Source organism: Phaseolus vulgaris, chromosome 6, assembly GCF_000499845.2.
Source record: "Phaseolus vulgaris cultivar G19833 chromosome 6, P. vulgaris v2.0, whole genome shotgun sequence".
NCBI classification, from domain to species: domain Eukaryota; kingdom Viridiplantae; phylum Streptophyta; class Magnoliopsida; order Fabales; family Fabaceae; genus Phaseolus; species Phaseolus vulgaris.
The window spans coordinates 13,698,287-13,709,851 of NC_023754.2; the positions used below are offsets into that span (position 1 = coordinate 13,698,287).

General features: G+C 34.2%; 3 protein-coding genes and 1 non-coding gene across 4 annotated transcripts; 2 read left to right on the forward strand and 2 right to left on the reverse strand.

The window, feature by feature from the left end:
* Window positions 1-261: 261 nt before the first annotated feature.
* On the reverse strand, window positions 262-3,244 carry LOC137831178 (uncharacterized). The gene is made up of 2 exons (XM_068638752.1): window positions 2,974-3,244; window positions 262-816 (listed from the first exon to the last, which is right to left on the reverse strand). The coding sequence occupies exons 1-2, from the start codon at window positions 3,116-3,118 to the stop codon at window positions 533-535; spliced, it is 429 nt and encodes a 142-aa protein (XP_068494853.1). The 5' UTR covers window positions 3,119-3,244; the 3' UTR covers window positions 262-532.
* Window positions 3,245-3,316: 72 nt separating this feature from the next.
* Window positions 3,317-6,636, forward strand: LOC137831177 (octanoyltransferase LIP2p, chloroplastic-like). The gene is made up of 5 exons (XM_068638751.1): window positions 3,317-3,416; window positions 4,814-5,024; window positions 5,111-5,375; window positions 5,471-5,621; window positions 6,209-6,636. Exons 2-5 carry the CDS (start codon window positions 4,867-4,869, stop codon window positions 6,532-6,534), a joined length of 900 nt encoding a protein of 299 aa, XP_068494852.1. The 5' UTR covers window positions 3,317-3,416; window positions 4,814-4,866; the 3' UTR covers window positions 6,535-6,636.
* On the forward strand, window positions 4,596-4,691 carry LOC137833790 (small nucleolar RNA Z266). Its single transcript, XR_011084837.1, has one exon. It is a non-coding gene; the product is annotated as a small nucleolar RNA Z266 (small nucleolar RNA).
* Window positions 6,637-9,096: 2,460 nt separating the features above from the next.
* On the reverse strand, window positions 9,097-11,259 carry LOC137831179 (uncharacterized). Its single transcript, XM_068638753.1, has one exon. The coding sequence runs from the start codon at window positions 11,163-11,165 to the stop codon at window positions 9,174-9,176; it is 1,992 nt and encodes a 663-aa protein (XP_068494854.1). The 5' UTR covers window positions 11,166-11,259; the 3' UTR covers window positions 9,097-9,173.
* Between the last annotated feature and the right edge of the window lie 306 nt (window positions 11,260-11,565).

Here is an 11,565-nt window from a genome sequence, read left to right on the forward strand (position 1 = left end):
CTAAAAATGCTTATAGAGAAACTCAGATGTATTAATTAACATATGATACACCCTAACATAACTTGCATTACTTAATATTAATTCTTTTTGAATTTTGTGAAATTTTGTGAAATTTTATAAATTTAATATACTTTATCAACATGCATGGCTGTGTCTCTTTATAAACATAGTTATTACTTGGTTTATTTTCTCATATCAATCAGAGGAATTTTACCTCATCCAACAAAATCTTCTTCATACATAATGTTTAAAACAAACCAGTTATATAAACTTTGTGAATAAATATGCATTTAAGCCATGAGATTCATAGCACAGTTCAATGACAGTACCATTTACTATGATTTTGCTTTGCTATCTATAATATTACCATTTACAATTACTCAAACGTCTCATGCTTACTATGTCTAGGCTCTAGGAACACCACTTTCACCTACATGTATAGTATAAAGAGAATATGTTTATATACTCATTAGTTTTGAACTAGTTCAACCAAAGCATAAGCACTCTCAGATTCAGAGCAAGACCATATATATCATATGCAGTAAGTTGGAACACTGGTGGGTCGATACACAAAGGTCCTGACATTGTGTGAATATCCTGATGGGTGATTGTAACTGAATTTGACTCCCAAGCTGCCCTCACCAAGTTGAGTGCACTGCTCATGGAAACTACTGATTGGTCGAGCTAGACACGCATCCCAACGATCACTCTCCGGCATTGTCTCGGCCACTGTGTATATCCCCTTGGCGTCTGTGAATGCCTGATAGTTTAGAACTTCTCCAGACCTGGTGATGCAAAGAACAGCAACCTCAGCACCTACATTAGAGCAATAAAGTCAATTATCTTTTGTTAAGAAAAGGAGATAATAGTCTAACAGTGTGTTTTTTAGAGTTAAAATTGATATATGGAAATTGCACTGTGATTTTTGAGTTGCAGCAAGATTTTCAAAATGCACTAGCAAAAGGAATCCTGTGTGAATCAACATCAACCACGTTGCAAGATTAAATACTCCTGAGCGATAGTTAAGTAGTACCGTTAGAAAATGGTGAAAAGAACACCCATAAGAAAGGGAAATAGAACATGAAAGTGTAAGCTTCCAAGCAATGAGAGGAATGTGCATGAATATACTTCAGCTTCATAGCAATTGTAGAGGATGGCAAGATGAGAGCAGGGACATCTCCTTCGTTCAGTTTTTTGTATGATTGTTACATTTCGAAACTAAACCACCACCCGATAGAATGGAATGATATGAAAGTTGAAACTATGAATCATCACCAAAGGTTAAATCTGAAAATGGGATTACTTAAAAAACCAGACACAACAGAATAAGAAAGAAGGCTTGTTTCTGATAGAGACAACATTAAATTAGGCTGGAACTAAGAGAAGGGGTTTAAGAGACACTTATCTCCTACAAAAACATAGAAAGACAGCTAGGAGTTTATTCCTATGAGTTTGGTCTTCATTACTCTAAAATACTCCCAGGACAGCAATACTAATTCTCTCATGGAGGCACTAGCAAGGACTCCAGGAATTTAGTCGAACACCTGCATCTCTTATATCTCTCTTAACCAAAATCTTTTGAATAACACTTGAAACTACTTTAATCCTTGTTTATGTCACAAGGATGTGAACAAAAATGTTAGGGAGTAAAATATGGTTATCATAGAAAATGAATAGCAAAGAGATGTTCAATTATTTTTGAGCTTTAGTTTGAGACACGCTGATAGCAACCTACTAATAAAGGGAGCTGGTCATAACAAAAATAATGTTAAGGAGCTTTGAACATACAAGATACCCGCAAGCATAAATCAACTAACACAATACATTCACTCCCAACAGAAACATAATTTCACTCCCAACAGAGGCTAATAGGGCAATGCATTCTTATGAATATCTGCAAATACTTTGATCATACCAATCAGGGTCATCTCATTCTCCTTCTGTTGATTAGTAAAAACAAAATACAAACAAACAATTCATCAGTCATTGTAATCATCATCATCATCAAATACATGAAACGATGAAAGGGTAAGAAAGAAAAATAGAAATCTTCACAAGGATTAGACATTAATAGTCATTGATACAAATAAACTTCAAGAAATGGAAAGGCAAAGTGAGCAGAATGAAGAGAATGTCACGAAACATCTTTTCAACTAGTCATACTATCATGGAAAAATCAATATATCCGACTGGATCAGGAACACAAATATTTCAGATACCAAATTCTACTTGGGATTGAAGAAAGAAAAATAATTTCACTCCCAACAGAGGCTAATAGGGCAATGCATTCTTATGAATATCTGCAAATACTTTGATCATACCAATCAGGGTCATCTCATTCTCCTTCTGTTGATTAGTAAAAACAAAATACAAACAAACAATTCATCAGTCATTGTAATCATCATCATCATCAAATGTCAACAAACAAATCCTGAAAACATCTTCCTTGTTCAATCAATCCAATGTGTCACCAGGTCTAACTGGCTAATAATGACTAAACAATACAGTGCATAGTCTATGCCTGGTTTCAAAAACAGTATCCGCAACCAAAATTTTGACTGCAACTATATGGATTTTGGTTCAGCCGTTACTGCAATTGTAACCATATTTGTCCGCAATTTCCTACAATATCAAAGATCACAACAAAACTTCAACTGCTACCGCAATTTGAAACCTTGGTATTCTTTTGCTATGACAAATTTACTCAACAGGGTCAAACAACCAGAAAATCAAACAAAAAAATTTGAAGGGCTAAACGGTTAAAACGCTAACAAATAACTACACCACTGATAACAACACGCACAGCTCAAATTTTCAACCCAGTTAAACAATCGGTGGAGAGTGATATGGTTTATTTACAACAGCAAAAAGCAAACAACTTTCATCATAAAAAGGAAAACACCATTTCAGAAACTCATCAAAACGACAAAAATTGAAACAAAACGCCTATTGAAGAGAGAGTGAGAGGAAAACCTTCAACCACATGGTCTTCAGGTCCAAGAGAAGAATCCCCACAAACATCACAAACAACTCTTCCATGGATTTCACCAGTCCAAGCACGCACACCCACAACAAAAAGCAAAAGAATGAAACCCATCACTGTCTTCTGTTTTTCCATGATTGGGATTAAGAAAAACAACAAAAAAATGGCACCTTTCTCAAGAGAACTCTGTTTTTGAGTTTATGGGTAGTTTTCTTTTAACTCTAACAGTGCATTGATATTTCCACCGACACAATAGGTGAACACTAAGTCCAACGCCCGAGTCGACTGGGACTGAAGTTTCATTATATAAATGTTCAGGGACTAAATTGGAAAGTAAAGAAATTATGCCCCTTGCTGTGTGAATCTATAAATACTAACCAAACCATTTACATATACTTGTATTGTGCCGCTTCTAAGAGGGACACGGGGATTGGTATGTTACCCATACTCTCTGTTTTGATGTATTGCGAATTTCTTTTGATACATCGAGAATTTCTGTTAATGTGTGATTATTTTATCGTTTGTATGTTGTGCCCTTTGAATAAGACTTTTGTTGTTATTGATTGTTTTTGTTGTGTTTGGGTTCTTGTGTATTGTAAGCTAGAAGGTTCAATTTTTGTTTTGTTTTCAATAGGGTTGTTTTAATTAAAGTTTCTGAATAGTGAAAAATTAACTGGGTCACAAGTGGTTTTGGTGTGGAGGGCACTATGCATTGGGGATATAGGAATATTGACCCTTATAATCAAGCTCAATGTCGCTTTTACTTTTTTTTGTTTTCTATGGGGAGTATAATGTGTTGTTTTTTGGTTTGGTACTTTGGATTTGTAGGTGAGGGTTGGGGTTTACAAAGTGGATGCTTCTCTCGATGGCCTAATCTGTTTTTTTTTTTTTTTTTTCTGTTTTGTACTTTGGATTTGTTTCCATTGCTTTCTAAATATATGAATCACATAAGTTGGGTGACCACGATTGCTCTTTATTGTCATGAATCGAATTTCCTATAATGATTTATAATATAGTAGTGGACTGAATTCCCTGTGGAGAAATGAAATCTGAGGGATGTTCTTCTGCACTTTGTTTTGAAGTAGTGTGCCATATAGCATCCATTATGAGTCTTAAGCGTCTAGACAACAATGCATAAATTTCTACTGCTTCAATTGTCAATTTGTGAAGTATTTTGTGTCATAATTAGTTTGGTTTCATTTGTGTCATGAACTGTTATAGCATATATAAGCACGACCCTTAAGATCGCCTTCCTTAATTCTTACCATGGAAGCGTTTCGAGTCATAGTTGTGCAAAATCAACTTACCAACTATGGAGTTTCCCATTAGGGTTTTCCTTGTGGGTCCTCCTCTCCTCACTTGATTCATATATTAATGAGGCATAGACTCTTTTTACCATCGGACCTGTTACTGTTGATCTTGTTGGAAATGACTTCTTGTCTCATAAGATTTAACAAATAGGATCAGTTTCTTTGGTTCTTGATTAATGTCTCAGCTAGAAAGTGGGAACACTTACATCAAATGACACTTTCATATTTTGGTGGCATGTACCTTGATGACTGATTTGGTGCTTTGTGTTTACTTTTATTAGTTCTGTTTTAGTTGAAAATACAAAAGTTACGTTTGATGAATCAATTAGATATGTGAGAGGGGAAGTCCTTTCTATTCTAAACTTTATGAGTCATTGATATTGATATATCTGACTTTTTAATCTTTTGTGTTGGGAAATACTATGAACTAATTTTAAAAAATCCTAAATTAGTACGTTTATCATATGCAGAAGGGCGTTTTAAAAGATTCTCCCCCTCCCTTTTCATGTTCTGTTTGCAGGCTCATATTTTGTGAACTCAGGTGGCAATGTTCTTAGTTATAGCAAATTAGACATGATTTTGTTAGGTGCATATTGTTTCAGCACAGTCCCATCAATAACACCAGCATATCCTTCTCTACCTCTAGGGCCCTACTTTGATCTGCACAAGCCACTCCTATATTCCAAACCATCCAAATTCACCTCGCTTGTAATCAATGGCCACAGAAGGATGTAAGTTGCATTGTTCTTCTCTTCCCTTTCCATTAACATCTCTCTTCCTAACTCTGAAAAATCTAACCATTAAACTAAATTTGCAGTTGTGATCTCTTTGATTTGCACCAGGAGCAAGTCCCTTATGAAGTGGCATGGTCTTGGCAAAAAGAAATTGTCAGGGACAAGAGGGCACAGATTACAAAGGAAGGAGATTGTAATGACACCCTTATTATTCTACAACACCCTCCTGTTTATACGTTAGGCACTGCTAGTACTGTGGAGAACGTCAAGTTTGACATGAAAAATGCTCCTTTTAATATTTATCGGACTGAGCGTGGTGGAGAGGTTACATACCATGGCCCGGGTCAGGTGCTTGCACTAAATCACTTGCTACAGTTTGGAAACTTCCTATTTTGAGTTATTTTGCACAGCAGTTCGTAACATAATTGCATTTTGCATTACAGCTAGTTATGTACCCAATTATCAACCTCCGAAAGCACAAGATGGATCTTCATTGGTACCTAAGGACTCTTGAAGAGGTTGTCATTCGTGTTCTTTCTTCAACATTTTCAATTCAGGCTTCTATGGTGGAAGGTTTAACTGGTGTTTGGGTTGGTAAACCTCTAAATCCTATTGATATAACCCTTGTAGTTTGGTATATTTTTTTCCGCACCACTTGCCCTGATTTAGAATTATCTTGGTTATTACACATTAACAGATAATAATTGTACTGCCTTGGCTTTATCTTGTTTTAATCAAAGTATTTTCAAATATGATCTTTCCCTCTTAGCTATAACGTTTGTGTTCATTTCATGTGACATTTGAGGAAATTATTTGAGATGACAAGTTTTAGTTTCATACATAAATCTCCAAATTAAATCAAGATTATAGACATTACACTTTTAGTATTATTGATACTCTCTGCATATTTTAAAGGATGTTGGATTATTTTTTATTTCTAATTTGAGAATCTCGATCATATTTAACATTTTAGATGTTCCTGTCTCTGAATGCTTTTTTCTGGGGTTTAGATTATATATTTCAGCTCACAAATGTTCATGAAAGAGAAGATAAGTAGTTTTATAGCAATAAGGATGAGACTTGCTGCTGTGAAATAAGATTATACAACACATTTTATTATGTTTGTGAGTTTGTCATGATTCAAATCATTTTTCTTTTACCTTAGTAATAATGCATTACAGGAAATGAGAAACTAGCAGCTGTTGGTATTAGAGTGTGTAGCTGGATAACCTATCATGGGTTGGCACTTAATGTCACAACAGATTTGTCTCCCTTCAAATGGATCATCCCATGCGGAATTCGAGACCGTCAAGTAGGAAGCATTAAGGAGTTGGTGAGAGAGGGTAAGCCATGTGTTGGTCATGGAAGACCTGGTTTGCATCATCTGGATGATGCTAGTCTTATTCATATTACACATAAATCCTTGCTTGAAGAATTCTCACAAGCATTTCAGCTTGAATACAGTCACAAAAACATTTCTTCCCCCATGTTGTATGAAAGGAAATGAAACTCTTTTACCAAGTAGACACAGCAAGGTTAAATTTGTTTGATAGTGTATACACTTCTCAATCCCTTGTCTATGAAATATCACATCTGTTTTGCAATACAACACACTTTTACATACTTTCCACATTTACCCAATTTCTTGGGATGAATAGCTAGCTGATAACTATAAGACTATTGAGATTGTGGCTCATATATCTTGAAGATGGAGTTTGGTTTAATGTACTTTGTTCCAAGCAAGTACAAATTTGGAGATTTATGTAAAACTTATCATTGAATCAGACACTTTTCTTGTAAAAATTTAACGTTTAACAAAGACTGAAATAATACATCTTATCAGTCGATGCATAGTTACTTTTTTTGTTCATCAACTGTAATCAAAATTGTCAAAAAATCTGACAATGTAATGAATAGTTCTTTATCTTGCTTCTTTGTGACAACAAATATTGTTTATGCTTGTTTTACTCTGACCCTTGTTAATTTGATATAGTTGCTTCAGAATTTCAGAAGTGGAAATTTGTGGGGTCTATTTTTTTTTATCTTCAAGGCAACACGAAAAAGAAAGGCCTTAATTGATAGTGAGTTGATAGATCACGAAGTAGCACAAACATGAGTTGATGATGGTGATATTTGAGTTTGTAATTTTGCCACTTTCTGTCAGTATTTATAGGAAAGTGAAGTAGGTCGTTTGTATCCAATTCTTCATTATCATTAATTGCATTTTGGAACGAAAGAGCTTATGATTTAAACAGCACATCATCTTTTAATGGTAATTTTACTGAAATAGATGGCTAAAGATGTTATTAAGTGCAAAACTTATCTCAGCAAGATACAAAGTTCATGACTTCATTGAGAAGTTACATTCACCTATTATTTGGCATGTTCAGCAGTTGGAAATTTGCACACCATTTATATAAATACCACAAACACCAAATAACCAAAATACTCTCACCTTTATTTTTTTCCCATCATTTGAAAGCTAGAAATAATGAGATTTAATCATTTTTGGGTTGGTGGTTCATTTCTTTAATAGAATATCATGAGGACCGGTAAACATTCTTCTATGCTTCATTTGGTGCAATGAAATATTTAAATGATGTTTAAAAATTCTTCTAAATAAATCTATGCATAATGATATAATTAGTTTAAAAATTAAAGTTGTATTAGTTATTTTGGAAGCTAGTTATTAATTGAATGAGTTTTGGTTTAATCTTCTATTTTTTTAATTTAATTTTACTTTTATAGAATTCTCATGCTATGAGACTCGAACACTCCTATTTAACGACGTGTCGGTGTCAAACTCGTAAGACAGTGAAGTATCCGATTCAAAAAAAAATATTTGTTAAATTCTTTTATAATTTTAGTAGAGTTCTAACACAATTTTAAAAATGAAAAACACATTAATTTTCTAAAATCTCAAAATTATTGTATAATTTTTTATTATGATTATAAAAATAAGAAATAAATCATTTTTAACTAGTCATGAAAAATATCTTTATGTTCTAAAAATATCTGAAACATGTTTGTAGACATAAATCTTTATTATCAATTTATTTAATTCATAATTATATAATATATGGATATGTGTGTCTATGTCCAACATTTTAGAAATTATTCGTATCTCCGTGTCCGTATCAATATCCGTGTCAATGTCTATGCTACATAGTTCAAATGTAGTGATATATAATTGATAAAACTTTAAGTTACCAACCTAATTACGAACTTAAGGTTTCATAGAGATGTGTAATATGATATTAAAAAAATAAACAAAATACTAACACACTTTGAGGCATAATCTGATATGGAAAAGTAACATGCATAACCTCATAATTAGATGTAAAATATCCATTCTGTACCAATGATAAGTTGGCCCTACGATGTTTATAGTAAAAAAACATGAAAGTAGTAATGCTGTATGCTATTTAAGTTGGCTTTCGAACAATTTTTTTGTAAGAATTTAAAAAAAATTAAAAAGTTACTTTTTAAGTTAAAATTATTCATAGTAAAATTAAAAGGTAAAAATTTAAAGAACTTCTGTGAAGTAATTTATGTATATATATATATATATATATATATATATATATTCTTATTTTCCTATCTTAGAAGTCCTGGTGAAGAAATTTGTCTAAATAAACCAAAACTATAATCTCCATATGAAAGACACCCATATCATATACACCAGTTTTGGTTTGGACAGAGATATAAGAGTAGAGTGCATTCTAATTAGTAACAAGCACAACCAGAAAAATTCAACCATGCAATCATTACATTGACTCAAGTTACTAAGCATCTCATACATTCTAACAGTGTGCAATGAATATGAACATTTTAGAATCTGTAAAATCTACCATGGCATTGCAATGGATAGATTAACACATTATCTAGAGATGTTTCTTTCATCTTCAGCATTCATATATAGGGTTTTTTCAGTCTAAAAAGCCAGATTGATGCTAAATTATGTCTATATGCATTGGCCCTGTAATGCTGTGAAATCTGTCCAATACCATGTACCAGTGCTAACTAACATCCTATGGTATCATGTTGTACTTGTTTTTCTGAACATTGATGTCATGCAATTTTGTATGTATAAGAAGTAATACATGTTACCTTGTAGTAAGGTTTTCGTTTGATCAGCTAAATTTTTCAACGGTGACCAAATTTTTCTATCTTTAATTTTTTAATCACTGTCTTCAGTCTTTTGATTCTCTCTTCAAGATCCTTTACATTCATTCCAGATACACAATTATAGCTTTCACCTTGAGTCGCAGATAGGCTTACTCTCTCACTAGACATCCTTGCTTCTTTGCTCCCATTTGCATCTTCAGTATCTTCCTCCAAAAGCAATGGTTCAACCGTATCTTTTCCAACCAGTTTTGCCTGTGGTGATATCCTTTTAGCATTTTCGTAATCTGCGGTAGAGGCTGAAGAACTTTGGTCGGACAAATTCTTACATCTTGTAGGAGCTTCAGCATCAATATTTTCATTATCTTTGAAACCATCTTGAGCAGAATTTCCAGAAGGAACAGTTTTCAAGCGTTTAAGAAGAAAACCAGAAGACGCATTATTAGCATCACTGTTACCTTTGGTGGCATTTGAAGCAACATTACCGGATTTTCCAGAATACATAGTGGCACCAAGTTTGGGAGCAAAACCGGGAGGAACATCAGCATCGTTACCATTTTCATGAAGTGACCTTAGACTTCTCTTTGACTGCACAATATTCTTCGGAAAATCATGTTGATTGAGTAATACTGATTCGGAAAACCACTTTGCATAACGTGTGGTGACATCTCCCTCAAAAAGCCTAGCAGGAAAATACAACTTAGTGGCAGATATGGGCCTGCAGTAATTTTTCCAAGCAAACTCTTTACTCCCATGAAATCTAGGCACACAACCTGGAACATCTTGATCCATTCCAAATTGCATAGCAACTCTATGTGGCATGTATTTCTCTACAGTGGATTCAATTCCAACAAGCACAGAAACTCTCAAGCATGTAACAAAAGAGACTAGTTCTTTATCCAAATCCTTCCCTAATGGTACCAAAGTTTCATTTTCGGGATAAAACACCTTGAACCTACCAGCATATTGAACATAAGGGCGCCATCGAAAATGATTCATAGCCGAGTCTAGTGCCAATCTGGCATTGTCAATTTTCAAGGGCTTAACCTTGTGCCACCTATACAACCAAGAGTTTTCAGGGTTGATCAAGCTCGGCTGTGGTTGCAAATTCTTGAACCTCTCCCACACCCAAATTTGCACCAAGTAAAAGGGAGACCGAAGTGTTACCTCCAATTCCAAGTTATCACCAAGTAATAGTTTTTTTGCCAAACCAACTATTGTTTTCTTTAACAGAGACAAGTCCTGATATATGCTGGCCAAAACTGGTGGTCCCAAAGCCATTGGGTTCCCTCTAGCAAGATTGATGGCAATAGGGAAAGCAAGTTTACTAACGCAGCCATTGGGAGATAAACCAGCCATTGACAACCAAGTTGCTAGGAATGCTTCATGCTCTATTTCACTCCCACTATTACAAAAACGATCAATCCACACTGATAAGGAAGCTTTACCTTTATTCTTCTTCCAAGGTTCCTTTCTTGCAAGAATCAATTTTTCCTCCACTTCTCTCATTTCCTGGCTTTGAAGTGTGGTGAAAATAGGATCACCAACAACAGGGTAACCCCCCAACACCATCACATCCTCCAAGGTGATTGTTGCCTCACCCCATGGAAACAAAATGGTATTTGTCTCAGGACACCACTTTTCAGCAACAGCAATGCACAAGTTCTGATCTTTCACTAGGGAACACTTTGTACTCATGATGGCTTCAAAGATGCCAACTTTCTTCCACACCGACTCATATCGGTCTCTAAGGGCATCCACCCATTCAACCCATTTCCAGTTTACGCGAAGCCACCAGCTGAAATGGACCACTAAAGGCCACTCCTTTGGTTCAAAAACAGGTGGCAGTGGCATAGTCATAGAAGTTGAAAGGACCTCGGAAACTGGTCCTTCAAGGGACTTTGCAAGGGGTTTCAGAAAATAGGCAGATCTCAAAGCTGGTTTACTGTCACCAACTGGTGAAACCATGAAATCTTCCCTCACCTCCATGATGCTTGACAATGATTCATCCATAATCAAAATTACATTAAAAAACTATAGAGCTAAATTGTTCAATGGAATGTGAAAATGCAACCAGTCCTGAAAACTAAACACATGAATTTCTTTAACAAGAAGAAAGTAGTTGTAGTTTAATATAGAGACTTTCAATAACTTTTTATTTATGTACAGAAATTATATTTTAAATACACAACTTTTATTTTTTATTATTATTTCATTTGTATAGAAGTTATATTTAATATATATTACTTGTTTTTTCAAAAAAATCTCATCCTTTCACTACTTCTCTTTATTCATTTTTTTTGCACACTTTATACTTACCATTTCTTTCTTGTTTTAATGTTTTTAATTTTTTTCTGTTTTTTAAATTTTTATATGCATATATATTTTTTTAATTTAAGCTGTTTTTAATAAT